The sequence below is a fragment of the Myxocyprinus asiaticus genome, chromosome 12 (assembly GCF_019703515.2).
Source record: "Myxocyprinus asiaticus isolate MX2 ecotype Aquarium Trade chromosome 12, UBuf_Myxa_2, whole genome shotgun sequence".
In the NCBI taxonomy this organism is placed as follows: domain Eukaryota; kingdom Metazoa; phylum Chordata; class Actinopteri; order Cypriniformes; family Catostomidae; genus Myxocyprinus; species Myxocyprinus asiaticus.
In genome coordinates, this window is record NC_059355.1 from 49,612,352 (window position 1) to 49,639,295 (window position 26,944).

The 26,944-nt window shown below is 36.9% G+C and overlaps 2 protein-coding genes across 3 annotated transcripts in view; one reads left to right on the plus strand and one right to left on the minus strand.

Annotated features, from left to right (window-relative positions):
- LOC127449585 (N-terminal EF-hand calcium-binding protein 1-like) overlaps positions 1 to 6,746 on the plus strand; it is a 50,263-nt gene extending 43,517 nt beyond the window's left edge. Inside the window, exons 12-13 of the mRNA XM_051713119.1 lie at positions 3,149 to 3,240; positions 3,437 to 6,746. Coding sequence (XP_051569079.1) covers positions 3,149 to 3,240; positions 3,437 to 3,465 — 121 coding nt within the window. The 3' untranslated portion in view covers positions 3,466 to 6,746. The remainder of the gene's footprint in view (positions 1 to 3,148; positions 3,241 to 3,436) is intronic.
- Positions 6,747 to 22,165: 15,419 nt separating this feature from the next.
- The window catches only part of LOC127449561 (protein CBFA2T2-like), a 56,362-nt gene continuing 51,583 nt past the window's right edge, over positions 22,166 to 26,944 (minus strand). For both annotated transcript variants that reach the window (XM_051713075.1, XM_051713076.1), the window contains exons 10-11: positions 26,014 to 26,204; positions 22,166 to 23,454 (exon numbers count right to left, since the gene is read on the minus strand). In XM_051713075.1, coding sequence (XP_051569035.1) covers positions 23,161 to 23,454; positions 26,014 to 26,204 — 485 coding nt within the window. In that variant the 3' untranslated portion in view covers positions 22,166 to 23,160. The remainder of the gene's footprint in view (positions 23,455 to 26,013; positions 26,205 to 26,944) is intronic.

Consider the following 26,944-nt stretch of genomic DNA (forward strand, 5'->3'; position numbering starts at 1 on the left):
ACGATGTAACGCTGTCAACCATAAAACTTCTGTAAAATCGGTGATATAAACAACTTTACAGCTCAAATAATCCACAAGTTTTAACAGAAGAATTAATGTAAGTGCTTTTATAAAATTATAAGCGTCACATTTCTGCCTTTAAACCCCCCAAAAATTGGCCCCATTGACTTCCATTGTAAGTGCCTCACTGGAACACACATTTGTGCTTCTTTTTTTAACCCTCCTATAGTATTGAAAAATGGCACCTCCCTTTGGTATTCGCGGTCATTTTTGACCAGAAGGTTTTTATTATGATGATAATTATACCGTTTCTTCTTTCCTGAAGTAAGAACAAAAAAATTATGCATTTCATTTGGGATTTTATGCTATTTTTGTCTTATTTACATGTACATTTCTAAATTTTACCATTAATTTGCATATAGGAATAAGCAAGTAAATAAATAAATAAATAAAAACAATTCAGAACCTACATTTCTATAAGTTGAAACATGAAGAAAATATGAGAATGTGACATACATTGGAGGCAGATTGCTGCCATCTGGTGAACAAAATATAAATAACATGACTTGAAAACCATGTCATGCCAGTAACAGCCAGTAGATGGCTGTAACCACCAACCGTGTAGTCTGATGACTTGTTTGAACTAATTTTATATTTTGTCACAAGATATGCATTTTGATATATATTTCAGTTTTTGCAGTTAATGTCATTTTCCTTGCAATCAAACCTGACCATGGTGTTACAAAGAGAAGACACAGAATAAGAATTTTTCTACCAATAATGTATTTCAAACAATGTAATAACTCAAAGTAAATGCATAATAATGTCAAGAAAATGAACATCCAGAAAAAGAAATTAACTGCATATTTATGAAAATTTAACTTGAGTATAAAACAGAACAATCAGAGTAAACATTATGCAGTTTCACACTTTCTATAGTAAAAATGTATTTTGCAAACGTGTGTGTTTGTGTGTGTGTGTGTGTGTGTGTGTCAGATTGCTGTCATCAGCTGGAAAACAACAGATGACTTGTAATGCCAACAATGACCAAAAGATGGCTCCACTTATTGATGCCCTGGTTCTGTGTGTGTGTGTGTGTGTGTGTGTGTTCTGCATTGTGAGTGTGTTATCGTCTCATGCCTTCATTTCTGAGTGTGTGTGTTTAGTATTGTGAATGATTTATTTTTTTGATTTGGATTTTTTTGACAAATGTAAAAAAAGCTCTCTGTTATAGTCTTACCAGTTCATTTTTGTGTGTGTAATTGTGTTTGTGTGTGAGTGGGTGTGTATGTTTTGCACTGAGGATGATTTAGAGTCTCACCCTGTAATTTCTGTCTGCTTTTTTCTGCATTGCGGCTGATTTATTGATTGTATTTGACAGATAAAAGAATTGGTCTGTTTTTTGGTCTTTCCCTTTTATTTTCAATGGTCGTCAATTTTGACTGGGAATACCAAAAGTGTCACCTTTTCTTTTACGGCCACTTAAGGCGGGTGTACACAGTGCGATTTTCGGCTGTTGTACAAGCTCCCGACCAATTTTTTCCAGTCGGGAGAGATTGCGTGGAAATCTTTGGTGCTCGTGTGGTCGCGGCTCGCACCGTGTGAGAGGAATTACGAGCAGAGCCGAACGGCTTACGAGCAGCTCACAACCTCCCGATCATTTTTTTAAATGTCTAAAAAATTTGGCTGCTGTCGGTTTGAATTCGTGAGGTGTATGTGGTTGAACGAGCCAATTTGGTGATCTACCTGAAGTTGACCAATCAGGAGAAGGTGTTACAACTCACACGATCAATGAAAACTGAGTGTTCATGAAGCTTTTACACATTTGGAGAAAATGGTCATGTTAAAACTGTGTTTTTCCCATATTATTCATGACCACATCACTGGAAATGATTCTACAGAAAGGCCATGCTGTTCTCTGCTCTTCAAACAAATCATTTGCTATACGGGTTGCGCTAGAAAACAATCTTTATCACTCTGATGGATAGAGTTGTAAAAGTTCTGTCATGGTCTATTTTTATTCATCATACTTGCATTCGTTTCAGTTCTAGGGCGATATTTAGGGGGGTGTAGCATCTGTTCTAATTGTATATGCATACGATAGTGGATATGAGATTTTTTTTTAACTTTCCAAGCATGTGTCTGGGGAAACCAAGGAGTTCTAGGTTGAAAGTTCTACCTGTCAATCAACCGCTGCGCTAAAACAAGATTTTTAAACGTGATTGATGTATGCAGTCATGAAATCACACAGCCTCCCTGTTGGATAGCCTTTCTAATAATTATATATATATATATATATATATTTATATTATTTTATTTTTTAATTGGCAGATGAGTTTTCAGCTAATGCAGCCCCTGGCCATGCCAGTCTTCTTTTTTATTTCTAAATCGCAAGCTACCACAAATTAAAGCAATGTCCTCCTCTGGCTTTATGTCTGATAATGATACAGTAAATAGAGCGAAAATTAATATGATTGCTCCAGAAATCGCCAGGTCATAAAGTCATGTCGTGTATGATTGCACGTGTACGATTTTCAGATAAACTGACTTGTAACGTGTGCAGGGGCTCACGACCTCCCAAGTGTCAGAACTCGCACCGTGCGTGCCCGGCCTTATTAAATCAAGCCCAGTTTTTTTTTATACTATTTTTTTAATGTTCAGATGGCAAATGGAGGGAAAGTCCCCAAGTATTGTACTGCTCAGATAAAGCAAACCATTTGCATTAAATTAGGAAAATGTATTTCGGTCAAAAATGACCGAATACCATAGGAGGGTTAAGAAAAGGAGGGATGAGTTGAAATGTATTTTTGTGGTAATCAACATTATGCCACAAATGCTGTCAGTTAAGCTTAACTTGTATTGAACCCTGAATTTTCCTTTAAAATTAGTAGCTATAATGTTTTAATAATTTGATTTTGTTAGCGTTTTGATGGTTATAATTTTAGGCTTTTCATGCAATGATGATTTGGAATGAATTCACCTTTCCTGCACTTAAAAACAGCATATCTATGATCTAAAGTGTATATCTGCTGTTTCTGAAATTAGATCACTTCTATTAGTGACATGATTAAAGGAATGTTTCAGGTTCAATACAAATAAAGTTCTGTTGAGGAAATCTCTTTCTAATTCTTCATCTCTCATTCTGCAGTTATTTGCAGTCTGATGCCAGTAAGATGTTTCAGCGTTGTATTATAGACATGCTGGAGGATCCTGAGGTGGTCTCCACTATGCTGATGCCAGGTAAGAGCATGTGGGCGACACCGTTTATTACTTATTTAGTTTTGAAATCCCTCTGTATATTAGCCTTGAAGCCAAAGGAATTGCATACTGACCTCAGGGCCAAACCTCCCCTCCATGGCTATTCATGAGGAGTTATGATGCTTTATTTTCGTAATATCTGCCTCTTTCTCTTTTTCTGTCATTTTCTGTCTTACAGCGTCGTGGTGGATCATGACAAACAACTAACAGCAACTTCCACTCCCACAACTGAACCTGAGTCTAAATGACCCCTGTGTATCTTTGAATTAATAACTAGCTGTAAAAAAAAAAAAAAAAGATGATGAGTCATATGTAACTGTGACACACACACACACACCATATTTGTGTCGCATTTTATAGATAATCTTCTGTATGTGTAATAATTCACTGAAAATAACATGCTAACAGGGTTGCGCACTATTCAGAGTTAAATTAAGAATGCCTGAATTTAAATGAGACACCAAAAAGGATGTAGAATTAAATTTAAGGTAGAATTCAATTGGAATGAAATTCATAGACATTCACATAACTGCTGTATGTGTAGTTTTTTAATAATACATTAATTTTTTCAGTGTCAATTACCCATCAATGTTATCATACTCAACATATAGTGTATTTCCAGAAACTTTACAGTAGACTATATTAATTATTCATGCTTAAAATGCCACCTATAGACATTTTTATTTTGTTTAGATTAATTGTATTATATTTAATAAATATAAATGTATATTTAAATATATATATATATATATATTTAACTGATGGGCCATGGGTGAAGAACACTACTTGATAGATTATATAATAAATAGATTTAAATTTATGTCCATATTATACTTAAAAAGTTATCAGAAAACAATGTGATATTTAGTCATTATTATTATTTGTTTGCTTGTTTTTTTGTTACCAAACTTGTGTTGGACCAATGAAATTCCTCTGTTGTGTGTAGGGCTGGGTACTGAAACAGATTTCCCGATTCGATTCCATCTATTCAACCAATAAATAGGATATTATATTTCATATATTATTTTTGTTATATGTTTATTGTTTAATTTCATAATTTGTAGTATTTACATTAATTTGTTGAACATGTGCTAAAACAAGTACTGTCTCTTTAAGAGAACCGGCAGTTCTGTAAAGAGCATCTGTAAATGAGCGCATGTTAATGAGAGAGACTCAAATGGCTTTATGTGCTGTGCGTGATTAGAATTAAATGTTTATTTTGTTGTTTTTGATCAACAACTGACTGTAGAGAACAGAAAGGGCATTACTGTAAAAGAGACATTATTCAATGACATGCATTACATGGAGCAACTTTTGCTCTTAACACACACTGAAAGGATCTCGCTGCTGAATACTCCACCAGTTTATTACACAAACACTGCTGAGTGAAATATGAACATTTACCAGCCATTACCAAATCTATACATTTTAGCCATATAGCACGAAATCTGGTTGCAAATTGAAGTGATTTCCTTCCTATTTTTAATGGAGGGTTGTGCACAGAATAAAAGATTGATCTTGTGATTAAACAATCGATATAGATCACGATGTATCGGAAAATCTATATTTTTACCCACCCCTAGTTGTGTGACTGTTGAATTTCTCTTCCAATCATTCCAAATCAAAATCCAATTCAACATCCAGTTGGGTGTCGCCAATTCCATTCAAATTCAGATTAACTCATGAACTGAAAGGGAGCTATTTCTTTAAGGAGTATTCTGGGTTCAATACAAGTTAAGATCAGTCAACAGCATGTGTGGCATAATGTTGATTACCACAAAAAGTAATTTCGACTCGTCCCTCCTTTTATTTGAAAAAAAAAAAAAAAAAGCAGAAATCTGTGTTCCAGTGAGACACTTACAATGGAAGTCAATGGGGTTTCAAAAGTATAGACACAAGACATAAACAATATGTGTGTTAACATGATTTTACTGTGATTAAATCTCTTACCTTTCTGTCTTATGTTATATCTATTTTTACAACTTTGTTGCCATGACGACGTAACAATGTAAACACTGTAAACCCCTTAAACGAACGTAAAGGAGAGACAAAATTATTTTTTGTGGTAATCAAATTCTTGCCACAATTGCTCTCGACTGAGCTTAATTAATATTGAACCCAGAATATTCCTTTAAATTTAGCTCACAGGCATGGTGGTAATATTTCTTGCATGCATAAAGAATCAAAGCATATTTTGCTTCATGCAGACATTTAAGAGGCTTTTGAATCCAGCAGCTCTGATGCAGATACAGCAACTCCCTATGAGCAAAATATTAACAGATAAAAAAAACAAGAAATGTTGTATTCTTGTAAATAATTAAGATTGCACTAATGAAATAAACTGCTTCTTGTGTCTAACAACTTTAAAGGCAACTTTTACCTAATAGAATTCCAGAAAATATGGACTGCTATTTAAAAGTGCATGCAAATACGCAAATAAATATTGTTCACAGAGATTATTTCTCGAGAGAAGTCTGAAATATTCAAGTCTGTGAATAGGATACACTTTTAATGGAGATGCACCTGTCTAAAGTGTTTCATTTGACTGCATAGACATTATAAAGGCCAAAGTATTCTTCGTGTGTGTGCGTTGCGGATCGCTCCGCACACAGTATGTGTGACGCAAATTGCGTCATCAGCACAGCCGCGTGGCTGTGCGCATCGTCTGCGCATGCGCTGGCCATTGACCGTGCTGAAAGAGTGTCACAAAGCAGTTGCAGTGTGCATGCATCGAACGCGTTCCTATTCGTTCGCGGTCAGAAAAGTATACTCAAAAAGGCAAAGCGGTCGGCCGGGCGCGAGCCGATCCGGAACGCGCAAAAACGAAGTATACCTGGGCCTTAAGACAGTGGTTTGACTGTCATGTTGTCAGTAAATATTGAAACCTGCAAGACGTTGTATAGTTTATGCATCTTAAATAAAAATAATAAAAATAAAAATAATAATTTTGCTTTGTTTTTTCTTTTTTTTTAAACTTTTTGTCATTTAGTCCATCGAATGAAAATAAAATGGAAATTATTAAAGTTTTTCTGTGTGTATAGTTTTGTTCTTCATTAATTTTAAGGTCAATACCAAGATGAACGTTTTTTTTTTTTTATATATAATAATTGCATGACTTTGTAATGTCTTTTATATCGCCATCACATTATGTGCATCTTGACGATAAAATAACACATGAATTAAAAAGGCAGAAAAATTATAGCTCCATCTATCCAAATATTTTAATAAACGATTATTCGTTTGATTATTCGATTATTCGTCGATTATTCGATATATGACATTTGTCAGGTCATATTTCACTCCAAAATCAAAAAGAACGAGGTTTATATGTAGCTCAACGTAAATAAAGTCTATGTTTTTTACTGTGACGTTTTAATGACAATTAGGCACCTCTAATTTTCATTACTCTAATAAAAATAAATAAATAAAAAAAACTGAATACGATAAATATAAAGTGTTTATCATGGTTGTATCTGTTGTACTGCCTGTGCTGCTTTAAATAAAACTCTTGTTCATTTTCATTTTCATTATGTTGTATTGTGTTTACATTATACATTTAATATATATTAGAGGAAGACCCATATATTCTATAGGTTTTACAGATGATTCAGTTTCGACAGTTGCCTCTTGGAACTATCAGTTATCGGGAAAAATAGTCTACGATTATATCTGCGATAGTTTGCCAAAAAAAAATACAAAAATAAAACAGTGTTCCTCTGTGGCCGGTGCTGGAGGATTTTCAGTTAGATTGGGCAGTGGCGTATTTAGGCATGGGCAACATGGGCAGTTGCCCAGGGTGGCATCTTGTGGTCAACAACTTTGGAGGCGTGTTGAAGCGGGTTTCGCCCAGGGCGCCATACAAGCTAGAACTGCTACTGAGAATGGGTCTGTTCTGCAGTTTTACAGCGACCTCCACAGGTGCAATAAAAACAATCACTGACACCTAGTGGGGATTTGATTTGATCTTTCATCTTTAACAATATACATCCATCGTTTTATCCTCACTCCAATGCATATTTTGTTATTTTGATATCAAGTGTTTAAATTGAAGCAAAGGTGTGCGAAGAAAAATGTGCATGTACGTGTTAGCACATACATCGTGTCTCCAACTTCATATCTAATGAACAATAAATCTTATTCTTCATTTAACCTCATCTGGTGAATATATAGGCTATAAAAAGCTTCATTTGGTTAAAACTTATATAGAGCGCATTGTAATGGGGGCCAAGTCTCCGTCATTTCAAAATAAGAGTTCCCAGTGTGTTTTGGGCTTGTTTATAGTTAAAAGTCTCACGTTATGCACCAAATCTTCTTCTCTTTGTTTCCCCCTGGTTATTAATGGGATTTTAGGCTGTTCAACAAGCTGCATCTGGGATTTTATCCATTTTGGACACTTGTAGCAATAATGTCGGTGCCTGTCATAAGGAAAAATTACGATTATTATTTATTTTTTTAAATCTAGACATCAATTTTCAAAACTATCCCACCACCTTATCAGTATCGGCAAAATCCACTATCGGTCGACCTCTAATATACCGTATATGATATTACTCTTTTGTGATGCTACAGCACTTCAGCTAAATGCAGTTTTTGGAGCGAAACGTGACCTGGACATTTTTCCATAAGATTTGCCCAAATACCATTTTAAGAATATTTACATTTGCTATGTTTTCAACACGGACACACAGCCTGAGGGGTAAAATCACATCTTGCTCAGGCTTTGTCTGTTCGTGTTTGATTAAAAGCTTAATGGGATTTTCCAGTGTGTGGAACTGCTATGACTGATATATCAAAATCCGCCCAGGCACGAATGTCAAAACGGCTGGCTGAAGTGAAGTGATATAATTTTGAGGTATTTCAACCACTCCAGCAGGGGCGTAGATTCCAGGGGAATGGGGGGAGGTAACCCCCTCAATAATCAAAACAAGCAAGAACAACCCCCCCCCCATTATTTATACCATGATCAATGGAAACATGTGTAAATGCTTCATGCTGCAAACCCCCCGTCCCCCCCTTCAAGCCAAATCTACGCCCTTGCACTCCAGACTTTGTTTCTGGCCTGTCTGTACATTCAGTGGCGTGACTGAACACACTGCGGCTTCAATTTGTGCATTTAATCAAGTCGTGTCATTCCAAAGCGCTCTTAAATGTCAGGTGGTTTTATTTCAGTATCATAATGGCACAAAACATGTTTGTGATGAGTGTGTAGGTGAAAATGAGTCATCTAAAAAAACGAACTAATCCTTAACATCTGCAGGCTATGAGTGACTTAAACCTAATCATGTTCATATTCACAATCATATTTCTTATCTGAATGTTTCCGGAACATAAAAATAAATAGCAGAAAGTTCCTGCCTGTTTTCTGTAAGTTCAAGGCCGTTCACTGAAACTAAACTACCCTTCTTACTTTCTTCTCCAGACATCAAAAGCCTGTGGCCACAATCGTTTTATTGATTGTGTCAAAAACATAACTGATAATTGTTCCATTATTGAAAATATTAAACTATATGTTCAAACTATCAAAGCATATAAGGCCCATGAACCAACTCTCTTGTTAATATAATAATATTATTAAAGCATGCTGTCAGTATTGGTTTTGACTGCATTTGGTTTTTAGTTGTTTGAATGCAAAAAAAAATTAAAAAAAATAATAATAAATAAATTGATACATTGATGATCGGAGATCGACCAATATTGATTTATTTTTAATAACTGATAGATATAATTTTTTGTTTAAACACTCAAGCCTATTTTTTAGATTTATGCATTTCAATTGCATAACAAAATTCCATCAAATTTAATTGTGTAATTTTTAACAAAAATTAAATTAATAAAACTTAAGATATTTATTTTATTTTGTTACAGATACTCAATTAAATTTGATGGAATTTTATGAAACTGAAATGCGTAAATCGTTTTTTTTTTTTCGTGCCTGTCTGAGATAAATACAGATTGCAAAACATATTTATATAAATATAATGGCCCATTTTAAGTGGTTTTGGTTAAAAGGCTCTATATAGCTGTACATTCTAAAGAAAGGTACAAAACTGTAAATACATCGCCACAATCACGGACTCCAGCTATTAAGGCATGTTATCAAAATATTACTGATGTTTTTCTCAGTCACCTAAACAATTGCTGACACAGACCACTATTCTTTTACCGCGAGACTTTACCGCATATATTTTTACCGTGTTTTCCCCATTAGCAACGTGTCTCCAGTCAAAATGCCTTGACGACATCACACCAGCGCTTTACTTCTCACACAAAAGCAATTTTAGACACATTTGCTGTGCCAACGGTGATTTATTTCCACACATATCCCTGCCTGGTTGGCCTTGTCAGAACATTTCCTATCAAACGTTTTCCAGAGTTGTGGTTACGTGGATGATGATTAGCCTACTAGCGGGAAAACAAGTAGCCTAAATGTTGCCATACATATTTATATATGTTAATATAATGTTAGGAGTTTTGGCAGTAGTGAGTTTTGTTGAAAGTTTTGGTTGCATAGGGTGACAAAATTAATTTTACATTTACATATTTGACAGACGCTTTTATCCAAAGCAACATACAGTGCCCTTATTACAGGGACAATCCCCCTGGAGCAACCTGGAGTTAAGTGCCTTGCTCAAGGACACAATGGTGGTGGCTGTGGGGATCGAACCAACAACCTTCTGCTTACCAGTTCAGTGCTTTAGTCCACTACACCACCACCAACTTAAACTTAACTTAAGTTTAAGTTAACATTAAGTGAAGTTCCTTACCTGTGAAAACCTGTTGAACTGTTGAAAGCACGGGGTGTCTTTCGGTGCTTTTCTTTACACACCCACCAGATGGCACCATTTATCGGTCGATTCAATAATAAAAAATAAAGCTTATAACTAATTACGCTGAAATGATTTAATATCGGTTATCCAACTTTTTCCTGAACGCAGAAATGTTCCACAAGTCGACTGTTTTCAATTTCTGGTCTCCAGTGTTTTCGCTCGCATCGGTGTATATTCTTAGCGGGTAATGTGAAGTTTAAAGTATTACATTTGTAAACATTTTCAAAAACATGTGGCTTTAAAGTGCCGATACTTAATGGAATGTTCCGGGTTCAGTACAAGTTAAGATAAATCGACAGCATTTGTGGCATAATGTTGATTACCACAAAAATTAATTTCGACTCGTCCCTCCTTTTCTGTAAAAAAAGCAAAAATGTAGGTTAATGTGAGGCACTTACAATGGAAGTCAATGGGGTCAATTTTTGGAGGGTTTTTATAAAAGCACTAGCATTAACTTTTCTGTGACAACTCTTGTATTATTTGAGCTGTAAAGTTGTTTAAATTGTAATTTTTAGTCATTTTAGGGTTTGTTGACAATACATCATCATGGTAACGAAGCTGTAAAATAGACCTTTTTCACACTCCGGGTTTTGGAACGCAGAAGTAAACGTTTGCAGGGTAAACTTCGACAGTGGGGAATGGGAGATCACATCAAATCATATTAAAAAGTTTGCTAGATTTACGCTGCTAAATAAGGCAGAAACGTGTCATCACAGTCTTTGAAAAAGGTCTATTGGCTATAATTTTACACAGATGCAGTTAGTGAGTGATTTCATCACAGTAAAATCATGTTTACACACATATCCTTCATGCCTTGTGGCTATACTTTGGAAACAGTGAGTGTTTTAAAGGGGCATTCAGTAGTTCTCTAGATAGAAGCACTGCTGTTCTTCGTGTACTTTAAGTACTTATACGATAGTGGCGTTAGACGCTGTACCGCCATCTATCGATGTGGATCAGCATGATCGTCTCAGCTGCCCCTGCCAGCGCTGGAATATAATTTGCATCTGGAAAATGTCAGATTTCTAAAGTTATTTATTACTACTATAATATAATTGCTTTGCCTATAAACAAACGTCAGATTAGACATTTGTTTTTATCAGTTATTATTGTCCCTCATATCAATAATCTTTGGAGACTGTCTGCATTTCACGTTATTTATAAAGACAGTTATTACCTTTATGAGAGAACGGCTTAGCCAAGTCAAGCCATTTTTATTTGTATAGCACTTTTCACAAGATTAATGACTAATGTCTTTGAAGTTCATCCTGGATTTACTGCAGAAGTTCACATCGATGAATTGTCCTTGTTAGTTGGATGATGAAGGGTTTTGTTGGCAATTAATTGTTAGTCTATGTATTACATTTCAAGAGTGTAGTCCATCATTAGACCGAGGTGATTCAGGCAGAGATCAATGAGATGCATCGCAGTTCAACTGGCCGGTAATTTCGGTGAGGTATATCCTAATTTCCAAGGTTCAAGCAATGGCATATGATTTTTCCCATGTCTTATGGTTGGAGCTGGCATCAGTTCATCCTCTGAAGTCCATCGTAATAGACTAAAGTGATGTCTGGCTGGCACCAGCTGCTATTAGTCATCATCACTCAGAGACACGTAGCAGTGGAGTCCAACACCAAGCAGGAATGGAGCTGGATCCAGCCGGTTCTAATAGAAACAATAGGGAAACAAATAGAATAATATTAGCATAGATGCCATTCAATTTAGTGTAGAGTTATTGATTATGCTAAATGTTTCTGGTTCCGGCAGACCTAACTAAAGCAGCCTAATTGTGAGTTGATGGATAAATTAGGTGTATGCCTGGCTAAATAGATGAGTCTTTAGTCTAGACTTAAACTGAGTGAGTGTGTCTGCATCTCGAACAGTGTTAGGGAGATTATTCCATAGTTTAGGAGCCAAATAGGCAAAGGATCTACCTCCTTTTGTGGATTTTGATATTCTAGGAACCAGAATTTTGCGATCGTAATGAACGTGATGGAATATAGCGTGGTAGAAGGTCACTTAAGTACTGTGGAGCTAGACCATTCAAAGCTTTGTAAGTAGTTAACAGAATTTTAAAATTAATACAAAATTAACAGGTAGTCAATGTAACCATAATAAAATGGGGCTAATATGATCATATTTCTTGGTTCTAGTCAGCTCTCTGGCAGCTGCATTTTGAACCAATTGAAGTTTATTTATTGGACTTGCTGGACATCCTCCCAGTAATGCATGATTCAGTTTTTCGGCATCAGCAACAGACAGCATGTGTCGTAATTTAGCAATATTTATTAGGTGGAAGAATGCTGTTCTACAAACATTGGTAATTTGATTTTCAAAGGATAGATTGGTATCAAATATAACACCTAAGTTCTTCGCTGTTGAAGACGATGTAACAGTACATTCATCGAGAGTCAAATTATATTTTAGCAGCTTATTTTTAGAGGTTTTTGGTCCAATAATTAGTACCTTTGTTTTGTGTAGAAAGAGATCTAATTGAGTAGAAGGAAATTTCTGGCCATCCAATCTTTTATTTCATTGATACACTCTGCTAATTTGGAGAATTGTGACATTTCAACAGGTTTTGAAGAAATATAAAGTTGGGTATCGTCGGCATAACAGTGGCAACTTATTCCACGATTCCTGATAACATCTCCCAGAGGAAGCAAATATAAGGAGAAAAGCAGAGGCCCTAAAACTGATCTCTGTGGCACTCCAAACTTTTGTTTGGTTTGACAATTCCTCATTTACACAGACAAAGTGGTAGCGGTCTACTAAATAGGACCTAAAACATGCTAATGCAAGTCCACTAATACAAACATAATTCTCCAGCCTATTCAAGAGATGTCATGATCTATCGTGTCGAAGGCAGCACTAAGATTTAAAAGCACTAGAGGAGAAATGCAGCCGCGATCAGATGATAAGAGCAAGTCATTTGTAACTCTGATACAGTAAGTGCAGTCTCTGTACTGTGATGGGGCCTAAATCCTGACTGAAATTGTTAATATATTCCATTTCTCTGTAGAAATGAACATAGTTGGGAGGACACTACCTTTTCTAGTATTTTCGACATAAACGGGAGATTTGAAATCGGTCTGTAATTAGCCAATTCTCCAGGATCAAGTTGTGGCTTCTTAATAAACAGTTTGATAACTGCCATTTTAAAGTTTCTTGGGACATGTCCTAAGGATAGCGAGGAGTTAATATTAAGAAGAGTTTTTGAGATTACAGGGAATACCTCTTTTAAGAACTTAGTTGGTGTTGGATCTAACATTCATGTTGTTGCTTTTGATGTTTCGATACATTTTGTTAGCTCTTCATGACCTATGACAGCGAAGGATTGAAGTTGCACTTGAGGAAAATTACGAGACACTGTTTTCTGAAGTACTGTGATGGATGATTGCTTAATTCCAATTTTATTTTTGATTATTTCTATTTTAACAGGAAAGAAATTCATAAAGTCTTACTGTTGTTCTACGACAGAATATCTGGTTCAGTTGATGCTTTATTCCTAACCAATTTAGCCAAATTACTGAATAAACACCTAAGATTGTTGTGGTTATTTTCTATGAGTTTGCTAAAATATGCTGACCTGGCAGCTTTTAGTGCCTGTCTGTAGCTACAAACACTATCCTTCACTGCGAAATACCTCTAATTTTGTATTCTTCCACTTGTGCTCCATTTTCTGAGCTGCTCTCTTGAGAGCATGAGTGTGATCATTGTACCACAGTGCAGGGCTTTTTTCTTAAAAAACATTTTCATCGAAAGGGGGCGACACTATCAAGGAACACTTATGTGAGAATGCTGTTTGTAGACTACAGCTCAGCATTCAACACCATAGTGCCCTCCAAGCTTGATGTGACACTCTGGGCTCGCTGTGCAGCTGGATCCTGGACTTCCTGTCAAGCAGATGCCAGGTGGTTAGAATGGGCAGTAATATCTGCTCATCACTGACCCTCAACACTGGAGTCCCACAAGGCTGTTTTCTCAGCCCACTCCTGTATTCCCTGTACACATGACTGTGTGGCAACACACAGCTCCAGTGCCATCATTAAGTTTGCTGATGATACGATGGTGGTAGGTCTGATCACTGACAATGATGAAACACTCTGACATGCTGGTGTCAGGAGCACAACCTCTCCCTCAACGTCAGCAAGACAAAGGAGGTTGTGGTGGACTTCAGGAGAAGAGAAAGAGAACACAGTCCCATCACCATCAATGGAGCACCAGTGGAGAGAGTCAGCAGCTTCAAGTTCCTCGGTGTCCACATCACTGAGTAACTCATATGGTCTGTCCACACTGAGGCCATTGTGAAGAAGGCTCATCAGCGCCTCTTCTTCCTGAGACGGCTGAGGAAGTTTGGAATGAACCGCCACATCCTCACACGGTTCTACACCTACACTGTAGAGAGCATCCTGACTGGCTGCATCTCCGCCTGGTACGGCAATAGCACCGCCCACAACTGCAAAGCCCTGCAAAGGGTGGTGCGAACTGCCAGACACATCATCGGAGGCGAGCTTCCCTCCCTCCAGGACATATATACCAGGCAGTGTGTGATAAAAGCTTGGAAGATCATCAGAGACTCCAGCCACCCGAGCCATGGGCAGTTCTCACTGCTACCATCAGGCAGGCGATATCGCAGCATCAGGACCCGCACCAGCCCACTCCATGACACCTTCTTCCCCCAAGCAATCAGACTTCTGAACTCTTGATCTCCCACGATCAAAATACATCAGCACTGCACTTTATTAATCTTATTATCTCACACTAGACTGTCATAAATTATATTCTCTGTTAATATAATAGCCTGAATGCCAATACAGTACATTACAACCTACTGTACATTTTATACATACAATATATATACACAATTTTTTTATTGTATAATGTGTATTCTATATTGTGTGTATTGTATACAGTACATTGTATGTTATTATTTGTATATTGTGTTGTTTGTAATTATGTGTATATTAGATTTGTGTTGTGTAAATCTGAAGTTTATTGTAAATTGGTATGTCTCATCACTGTCACGACTGCTATGTTGCTTGGAACTGCACCCAAGAATTTCACACACTATTGCACTTGTGTATATGGTTGTGTGACAATAAAAGTGATTTGATTTGATTTGAAGAGTGCTAGAGAAGACTGTATTTATATTTTCTATTTTATCAAGTTCTTCTAGACTTTGTGGCATACTGAGTGTATGAGATAGATCTGGAAGATTATTAGTGAAGCTATCATTAGTGGTCGAAAGAATAGTTCTACCTGAACGATAGCGTGGTGTAGATTGAGTAACATTAGCTGATCGCAGCATACAAGAGATGAGGTAATGATCTGAGATGTCAATAACAATAACCTGGGGGAGTAGATTCATTTAAACTAACACATTCATCTGGTTTAAGACAGGTTTCAGTCAAACAGAGCGCATCAAAATTATGATCTGTAATAATTTCATTTACAATTAGTGCTTTGGTTGAAAGAGATCTAATGTTTAGTAGCCCTACCTTCATATGATGTTTATCTTACATTTTTTTGTTTTGTTCAAATTTGACCTTAATCAAATTTTTTCTACATTATTTAGTGAGGGGTTTGTGTTTGGTACTTTGGGGAACAGACACAGTCTCTATGTGATATCTAGGTGATATGGAGTCTGTCTCTCTTTAGCAGGTCAGGTCTACCCCAAAAACTCTTCCAATTGTCTATAAAGCCTGTGCTATTCTCTGGACACCGCAGCCATTCAGTGACACTAATCTACTATAAACCTCATCACCACGACGAGCATGGAAGGGGCTAGAGCATATTACAGTGTCTGTAATTGAAATAAACCTCAATTATCTAGCGATACAGAATGTCATGGTAAAGGAAAGATTAGAATTGTTTTTGATGATCAAATTTAGCATGTCCATGAATACTGTATTTGAAGAACTCGTTTTGTTTCCAAGGAAACCAACATCATGGTTTACTCAATATCCACAACAATCACTGTGCCAAGCTACTAAACAAATGAAGACATATGCTGTTTCATAGAGGTGGAAATAGATGGGCCCCCCTTACTATAGCTGTGATAACGAAAATAAAATTACTCGTTACTTTCTGGTTGCGTTTGTAAACACAGCTGAAAACTGTCCATTAATAACGTTGACTACAGATGTACACCGGCGGCCAAAAGTTTGGAATAATGTACAGATTTTGCTCTTATGGAAAAAAATTGGTACTTTTATTCACCAAAGTGTCATTCAACTGATCACAATGTATAGTCAGGACATTAATAACGTGATAAATTACTATTACAATTTGAAAGAAAATTCTTAAACTACTTCAAAGAGTTCTCATCAAAAAATCCTCCATGTGCAGCAATGACAGCTTTGCAGATCCTTGACATTCTAGCTGTCAGTTTGTCCAGATACTCAGGTGACATTTCACCCCACACTTCCTGTAGCACTTGCCATAGATGTGACTGTCTTGTCGGGCACTTCTCACACACCTTACAGTCTAGCTGATCCCACAAAAGCTCAATGGGGTTAAGATCCATAACACTCTTTTCCAATTATCTGTTGTCCAATGTCTGTGTTTCTTTACCCACTTTAACCTTTTCTTTTTGTTTTTCTGTTTCAAAAGTGTCTTTTTCTTTGCAATTCTTCCCATAAGACCTGCACCCCTGAGTCTTCTCTTTACTGTTGTACATGAAACTGATGTTGAGCGGGTAGAATTCAATGAAGCTGTCAGCTGAGGACACGTGAGGCGTCTATTTCTCAAACTAGAGACTCTGATGTACTTATCCTCTTGTTTAGTTGTACATCTGGTCTTCCACATCTCTTTCTGTCCTTGTTAGAGTCAGTTGTCCTTTGTCTTTGAAGACAGTAGTGTACATCTTTGTATGAAATCTTCAGTTTTTTTTTTTTTTTGGCAATTTCAAGCATTGTATAGCCTTCATTCCTCAACACAATGATTGACTGACGAGTTTCTAGAGAAAGCTGTTTCTTTTTTGCCATTTTTGACCTAATATTGACCTTAAGACATGCCAGTCTATTGCATACTGTGGCAACTCAAAAACAAACACAAAGACAATGTTAAGCTTCATTTAATGAACCAAATATCTTTCAGCTGTGTTTTATATAATGGCATGTGATTTTCTAGTACCAAATGATCAATTTAGCATGATTACTCAAGGATAAGCTGTTGAAGTGATGGCTGCTGTCTAGATTTGATCAAAAATGACTTTTTTCAAATAGTGATGGTGTTGTTTTTTACATCAATAATGTCCTGACTATACTTTATGATCAGCTGAATGCCACTCTGGTGAATTAAAGTACCAATTTCCTTCCGAAACAGCGAAATCTGAACATTATTCCTTTTGGCCGCCAGTGTAATTTAAAAAAGTTAGAGGGAAACTTCTCTGTAAATTCCACTGATACTATTTTAGAGAATGGTCTAAGCAATTAATAATTCCTTACATGTCCAACAAAAAAGAAGCATTAGGTTAGGGTTAGGTAACCTTAGGTTAACCATAGGCTAGTACCTTACCCATTGTGTTTCGCTCTTCACATCACCAAACAACACTGAATTTCTGAGGCGTTGGGAATCGAAAATCGACTCGAAATGTTGGAATCGACTCCAGAGATTCCTTTTGGGGAAACCGGTTGATATTTTTAGACTGTGTTTATTTCCTCAACCACTGAACTACTACACATTTCAGAAGCCTAACAGCACTAAAACAATTTACGAAATAATTATAAAATGGCCGCATCTTAACGATCATCAGCCTGTCAGCATCTGTAAATCCGCTCCGTTTGTTCATCTGTATTCGCAATCACACAAGCCCTTCAACACATCTGCTTTCCAGACCTGTATTGTTTGTATTTTTACTTTGGATTAAAATCAAGTAACATGCCAAATTTGTGACAGTAAATTGGCAAACAGTAACAATTTCCCCGATGTTACAACACAAGTCTGCGACAAGGTGATGGCAGAGTTGAGTTAGCGTCCCAGATCACATCAATAAATCGGTATGCTGAAGTTTAAATGATCAATGTGCAAAATTTTTAAATGCATGTTATAAAATATATATATTTTAAGATGCTATGAAATAAACCAGTACAAAAACCTGGATTTTTAAATAAAACTGAAGTGTATTGTTTGGACATTTTATCCAGTGTACAAACAGTAGTGGACATTCTAATACCTTTCTAAACAAGAACTCATGAGTGGAAACAGACCAGTTTAATGTAGGTTAAATTGTGCTTTTAAGATTATTTGCGGTAGTTCTTCAAAATACAGGAGCATCTACTCCAACTTCCCTCAAATGTATCTCATGGGATTGAAGCATGGTGCTTTGTATGTGCCCTGATTTAATTTTAGAACGGACCTATTAATAGTAAATGTCATTGATGCTGTTATAAACAATGCAAAGAATGCTTAGTAGTGGGCAGCTCAGCGAGTAAAGACGCCGACTACCACACCTGGAGTCGTGAGTTTGAATCCAGGGTGTGCTGAGTGACTCCAGCCAGGTCTCCTAAGCAACCAAATTGGCCCGGTTGCTAGGGAGGGTAGAGTCACATGGGGCACATCGGAGGCGATTCCCAAATTTCTGGAATCTAACAGCCCTGTTAGCATAGCCAAGCGTATCTACAGTACATAGGCGGGTTATGTGATTTCAACATGGCGAAACACATTGAAGGGGGTGAACCGCACCATGTATAATAAAAACACTTTTTATAGAAAACTATTATGAGTACAGTCATCATCTCATGTGAGTGTACACCATTCAGATCACTCTTCACAGAAATATAGTTCATTCATTAAAGTGTAAAACTTTTTATATTAGCCTCAAATTACTGAATGCACCTTTAATGTTCGAAAATTGGCCCCATTCACATACATTATAAGTGCCTCACTTTAACCCAGATTTGTGCTTTTTTAAAGAAAAGGAGGAACGAACCGGAATTTTTTTTTTTGCGGTAATCAACATTCTGTCGACTGATCTTAACTTGTACCAAAGTCTTTCTAGCAAGCCTATCTCCAGTCATGCCAGTGCAGTCATGCCAGTGCAGTCATGCCAGTACAGCTCCTATCTACTTGAACAGAGAAAGACCGAAATCTCAAAAACGTTGATCAAGATTACAATCAAAGAACATATTTCAAATCAGCAATAATATCTGACAATACTGGAATCAAAAAGTGTGATTCTTTACCTCATATTACGTTAAAAAATGCAATTTTCCCAGCTTGTTTAGCTAATGCACATGCGCATTCTAGAGTTGATTGACAGGCGATGTCTGTATCTAAAAGGTGATTGGCTCTTTTACCTGTAAGGCGGGACTTCCTTTCTACATCCGTTGACCGCTAGGCGCTAGAGCTTCTTGATTGAGCGTTCCAATTTCTCGTATTCATTTTAATAAAAGTGGCCCATCTCTGCTAACTAATCTCTGCTTGTACTGAACACAAAACATTCCTTTGACAGAGTCGAGATGACCGTTTTTTGTTTTTGACAGTGCCTCACTTGAGTATGCAAATGTCATGAAGCAATGGTCCGAGGTTAGTTCTGTTGATATCATTAACTACTCTGAGTTCTTATGACAGCCAAGAACTGCACAAGTTGAGCCTGATCAATACTTAAGTCATTTTTTGCTAGAAGTTCTTTCCCCTGCCCAGTAGGGGGCATATGCATGAAGAATGTGAATCACCAAATACACAAGAAGAAGAATGTGAAAGTGAAAGTGGAGATTGGCTGAGCAGGGAGGAGGATTTATAGTTAAAATGGACTTAAATATTGATCTGTTTCTCACCACATCTATCATATTGCTTCAGAAGACATGGATTAAACCACTGGAGTCATATGGATTACGTTTATGTTGATTTATGTTACGTTGTGGGGGGGGGGGGGGGTTGTACCTGCTTGTTTTGATTATTGGGGGGTTACCTCTTATTTTACAGTAGGAACAATAGCTGTAGGCTAACTATTTTTTTTTTTTTTATGTAATTTGTGTGCAATCCATCCTGTTTCAATTACAGCTATTAAACGGAGATGGACTGTGGTAAATTTATCAGAAACTAATAAATTAAATAATTCAAATGTTGTCTACACTGTAAAAAATGTCTGTCATTTTAACGCTAAAAGACTGTAAAAATGCTACAGAAATAAAAATAAAATTGATTGACGAATATTACCTGTAAAATATATAGTAAAATTTTTTTTATATATATATTTTAAAAAACAATACAGTAGTTTTTACAAAACAATAAAATTTTTTGATGTAAAAAGTATGATTTTCCTGTATAATTAATAGTAAAAATGTACGTTGTTTAACAAGAGAGTACATGTACTTTTTACAGTAAATTATTAAACAATAATCAACAATGGGGCGTTCCCACAATTCCCTGCAACCCATCATATTTCATTATATTTTATGGGAATAGTTATGATTCTTATTTTTAATATCAGTTACGTACATTGGGGTGTTCTGTTTTATATTTAATGTAGTTAAGTTAATGTTTACTGCATTATATAAATTTCACATGTGTGATTAACAATACCTTATAAAGTAAAAAGCAGATTTTTACAGTTTTAGAAGGATAATCTCAAGTTTATGACGTTTTTTTACTGTAAATTTAACAGAATTGGGTTTTTTTTACAGTTGTCGTGGTCATGTAACAGTTTTAAACTGTAAAATGTACAGGTTGTTCTGTAAATTCGTTTACATTTTTACTGCATTTTTTTTACATAATTATTCTGGCAACCACAGCAGGATTTGTTTTACAGTGTAGTTTAGGTATAGCTATCCCAGATAGCACACGCACGTTTCCTAAATGTCTGTTTTAGATCTTTTCATCTAGAAAGCATCACAATCTAAAATAAATAACATCTGCTAAACATCTTAAAAAGAGCAGATTTACATACTCAAAATCATAAACGTCTCAAAGACATCTGCAGAATGTCTTATTGACATCCGAGAGGAAATGTCTTAGAGACGTATTGCAGATGACCAAACAACCTAAAAAAATGCATCTTCCAGATGTAAACACACATCAAATAGACATCTGGGTGTACATGTACGTGTGCTATCAGGGATATAAAAGTACCTACAATTAGGCCTATTTTGATATGATCATGTGTACATACATGACATGGAACATTGCATATGATAATAATCAACAGCACTGTTTTGTAAGGGAAGGTGGAATTAAATTCCATTAAAAATGTCATTTTGACAAAACATTATCAAATACATTTTGTGTGTTAATGTGTTGCTGCTATCTTGTGGTAGAAAGTGGAAAAACATGAAATGCCAATTCAGCCAATGACAGCTGTGACTGATTTCAAGTTTACAGAGTAGAAACAATAACTGGTGCATTTAAGGGTTTTCCGTTCACAGGGTGTAATCGATTTGTTTGGCTTATTTTAAGAGTATTAATATGTAATACAAAATGTGTTCATGTCATTTTATTATTCCAATAAAATACATAAATTGATATATGAAAACTGTAGAATAGTAACCAGCCAATATTTTCTAAATCATTCATTTTCTTTTCTTTTATTAATTTATTTTTATACATTTTTATCCCCAATTTGGCATGCCCAATTCCCACTACTTAGTAGGTCCTCGTGGTGGTGCGGTTACTCACCTCAAGTTGTTTCGGCTTATGAGACTGTCAATCAGTGCATCTTATCACGTGACTCGTTGAGCGTGACACCGCGGAGACTCACAGCATGTGGAGGCTCATGCTACTCTCCGCGATCCACGCACAACTTACCACACGCCCCATTGAGAGTGAGAACTGCTTTTCACGACCACGAGGAGGTTACCCCATGTGACTCTACCCTTCCTAGCAACCGGGCCAATTTGGTTGCTTAGGAGACCTGGCTGGAGTCACTCAGCACACCCTGGATTTGAACTCGTGACTCCAGGAGTGATAGTCAGCGTCAATACTCGCTGAGCTACCCAGACCCCCAAATCATTAATTTTCTTAACCTTTTGAAATGTTTTACCATGTCAGTGTTACTCCTCTACAGTGAAAGAAACTCAAGATAAAATGCCACAAAATGACCTTTTACCAAGAAAAAACAAACACACCTCAAGCCATGTGCCAGTGTTCATTTCTTTATTTATTTTTTAATGCCTACTTAATATTCAAGAATTGTTGAAAACAATGAATGTCACAAAGTAGCTCACAAAATATAGATTCTCTTGCGCCGTTATATTTCACACAGGAATTTTGAAAATGAAAAAATAATTCAACATCCTGTGCACCGAACGAAAAAAAGGTAGCTGAAGACATCAACGTGGAAATTAAAGAACGAAACTAAAAACCCTTGTTTGACTCTGAATGTGGAAAAAATCAAAGTATTTACATATAACATCCTCCTGAGATTGTGTCACAACACCAGAACACTGAGCGGTTTCATATAGAACTGGGTCTAATTAGAAAGTGGTTTTAAATTAATTGATTAATGATTAGAAGTTGTTTAATGTGCGTATGGACCCTGATAGAGACCGGTCAGTTAGACCCAGGTTTGTTAGCTACACTTAACATATAATATATTTACATATAGCACACATAAATCAGTTTGTGACGTATCGACGTACCAGATTTCCATCTAAATTCTGATAATCTTGTTAGATAATATTGATAAACTGTCTTAAGTCATTGATAAGGAAACTAAATATGAACATGTCACAGCATTGATAGCTTTGGTGAATCAATGATCACTTGGCATTCTGTTTTATATTGCTTTGATACTGTATTTACAAGCAGAAACCCAACATGCATGCACACATACACATACAAACACTCACAGAAAGACTTGACTCAAAACATTTGTGCAGGTTGATTCGATCACAACAGGCGTTTTGTACCAAACAAGCAAGCTGACCACAAAAAGCGATGCCAAACACTAGACCCATGCCTGTTTTGTGTCGTTCTGAATGTGCTGTACGTGCTTTTCGTGGATTCGTCACATCCAGTGTGGAGAGACTTAAAATCGTCTCTTATTGGCGAGTTTTCCAACAGATAATCTGAATCAGAATATCTGCTCATTTTAAGTCCATCACCATAATCCTGTCGCTCTGACGTCTTTGTGCTAGTGTCCGTTGGCGTCCGGCGTGGAGGAGGACGCAGGTGTGGGCGGTGTGGATGCTCGCGAGGTGCTGGAGGTTTTCTCCAGGACGGGGCTTGGGATGAGGCCGCTCTCAGGGGCTTTGGCCAGCATCCGTGCGCTCAGAGCGGACATGGGTTTGGGCTGGGCCTGGAGACCCGGGCTGCAGATGAGATGGTGTCGCTCCCAGTCTTTATGCTGACAGAAGGAGCCGCAGTAACGGGCCGCGTTGCATCCGCTGCAGGTCTCGCTGGCTTTACGGCCGCAGTTCCAACAACACTTAAGAGAGAAAGAGAAACATCGTAAGCTGTTGTTTAATAGATGATCAGCAAAACACTCCAACCAAAGAGAACATTGGCAAAGCACCCAATCCAAATAAATTGGCTTTGGCAAGTCAATCAATGTCACTGGCAGGTTGGTCGGTTTTGATGGGTTTTATTTGACAAAAATGCAACAACGCATTGTTTAAATTGCAAAGTAAAAACAAAAATTGTATCCTTGTTTTTTTTAATTGCAATGTAAAAATAGCCTTTGTTTTTTTTTTTTTGTTTTTTTCTTTTTTTTTAAAGAATATTCAAATCCTTGATTTTTTTAAACCCCAAATTTGCTTTTTTATTATTGTGAAGTAAATACAATAGTGTAATCCTTTAAAAAAAAAATTTACAATAGTCTAATCCTCAATTTTCTTTATAAATTGTAAAAAAAATAAAATAAAATAAAAATAATAATAATAATAATTAAAACAAAATGTAATTGCAAAGTTAAAACAATATTCTAATCCTTTAAATCAAAATGGAAAAATAGTCTTTAAACTGTCAAATAAAAGCAATAGTCTGATCCTCAAAATCACAATGTAAAAATAGCCTAATCCTTGATTTTTTATTGTAAAGTTGATTTTTTTATTGCAAAGTAAAAGCAAAAGTTTTATCCTTGTTTTTTTATTGCAATGTTAAAATAGTCTAATTCTTGATAGGTTTTTTTTTTATTTTTAATCTTATGGCTAAAACAGTTTTTTTTTCTTGTTTTTTTTTTTAATATACACTATATTGCCAAAAGTATTCGCTCATCTGCCTTTAGACGCATATGAACTTAAGTGACATCCCATTCTTAATTCATAGGGTTTAATATGACATCGGCCCACCCTTTGCAGCTATAACAGCTTCAACTCTTCTGGGAAGGCTTTCCACAAGGTTTAGGAGTGTGTTTATGGGAATTTTTGACCATTCTTCCAGAAGTGCATTTGTGAGGTCAGACACTGATGTTGGACGAGAAGGCCTGGCTCACAGTCTTCGCTCTAATTCATCCCAAAGGTGCTCTATCGGGTTGAGGTCATGACTCTGTGCAGGCCAGTCAAGTTCTTCCACACCAAACTCACTCATCCATGTCTTTATGGACCTTGCTTTGTGCACTGGTGCGCAGTCATGTTGGAACAGGAAGGGGCCATCCCCAAACTGTTCCCACAAAGTTGGGAGCATGGAATTGTCCAAAATCTCTTGGTATGCTGAAGCATTCAGATTTCCTTTCACTGGAACTAAGGGGCCAAGCCCAGCTCCTGAAAAACAACCCCACACCATAATCCCCCCTCCACCAAACTTCACAGTTGGCACAATGCAGTCAGACAAGTACCGTTCTCCTGGCAACCGCCAAACCCAGACTCGTCCATCAGATTGCCAGATGGAGAAGCGTGATTCGTCACTCCAGAGAACGCGTCTCCACTGCTCTAGAGTCCAGTGGCGGCGTGCTTTACACCACTGCATCCGACGCTTTGCATTGCACTTGGTGATGTATGGCTTGGATGCAGCTGCTCGGCCATGGAAACCCATTCCATGAAGCTCTCTACGCACTGTTCTTGAGCTAATCTGAAGGCCACATGAACTTTGGAGGTCTGTAGCGATTGACTCTGCAGAAAGTTGGCGACCTCTGCGCACTATGCGCCTCAGCATCCGCTGACCCCGCTCTGTCATTTTACGTGGCCTACCACTTCGTGGCTGAGTTGCTGTCATTCCCAATCGCTTCCACTTTGTTATAATACCACTGACAGTTGACTGTGGAATATTTAGTAGCGAGGAAATTTCACGACTGGACTTGTTGCACAGGTGGCATCCTATCACAGTACCACGCTGGAATTCACTGAGCTCCTGAGAGCGGCCCATTCTTTCACAAATGTTTGTAGAAGCAGTCTGCATGCCTAGGTGCTTCATTTTATACACCTGTGGCCATGGAAGTGATTGGAACACCTGAATTCAATTATTTGGATGGGTGAGCGAATACTTTTGGCAATATAGTGTATATTTGACATGAGTGACTCAAACCAAACAGATCCAAGCATTTCACCAAAGTAAACCTCAGCGAATTTAAAACATCCTCTAAAACACAGTTACTTTGGAAAGTTTACCATCAGAAAGCTTTTATTTGTGAAATGATAACTAGATTGCACTTTCTGAATTAAACCTGCAACAGGGTCAAGGTACTGTTTGAAGCATTTGTTTCACTTGATAAAAAAAAATATAAAAAATAAATAGTAATTAATAATAAATAGAATAAAATAGTTAGCAGTAAACAGTCTATATTGTGCATTATTCGGTATCTAGTAAGCTAGTATTCCATTCAGTACATAGCTTTTATTGTTGCATAATGCGTGCCATTTCAAATAATACAGTATTTTTAACTAGTAAACAATATAAAGTGTACAGTACATTGCCCAGTAAGTAGTTTCCATTTCCGAAATAGCCTTAATCTTTGCATGATTAGTACGGTTTCACATACTATTTAAAAAATAACGGTAATCAGTCAAACAGAAATGTGCAAATCTGAAACAACTTTAATCAAGACGCTCACCTCGCTCGAGTCTTCCTGTTCGTTGATGACCTGTATGGCGTCTTCAGTGGCTTTTCTCTTGGCCTCGGCGAGAGTCTTCTCCATCTTCGCTCTCTCAGCTGTGATCATCTCGAACGCTTTCTGCTCAGCCTCGGCCACGGCCTTCTGTACCTCATCCATCGCCTGCCGCTTGACCTCGTTCACCGCCTCCTCTGTAGAGGTCACATGGTTGTTGGTTATGTTTCCGATATTGTGGTTCAATACTAACATTTTTTAGGATCTGCACAGCACATGTTTTTAACCTCTTCAACTCTGGGGCATTTTGGGGCTGCCGCCTGCCACTCAAATTTAAAAGCTGCATTATTTACACATACTGTGGACTAAATGCCTAAAATGTAGGTGGCGCTCATCACAGCCCTCACAGATGTGCTCGTCCATAGACATTCAGTCTAATTTTAAGTTCATGCAACACCCCCATTGTTTCATCGAATATCTCGGCCTCTGAGTGGACTAGAAGCTCAATCTCGGTGTCATTAGAAAGCTAAGAAAATCCTCCCCTTTGTGATGATATATGACATTTTATCATCAATAGTCGATTTAGGGTTCGTACAGATGCTTCAAAGTTAAATTCAAGGACTTTTCAAGCACATTTTTATTTGTTTTCAAGGACTATGCTCGAGATGTCATTAAAACAAATTATTTTTGTTAATTTTAAATAAAAATATTTAGAATTAATTTCAGTTCAGTTAATTTATTTTTATAAAACACCACTTATCACAAGTACAACAATGAACATCTTTAACTAACATTCTCACAATAACGATTCTTTGTTCATTCATGATGAAACTGATGTGTTATTGTAGTGTGCTCCCTTAAAACGCACTTCGCTTTCCAACAAAAGTGAATAACTGTGTCTGTAAACAGTCGTCCATATGATTTATGTGCTGTTTTC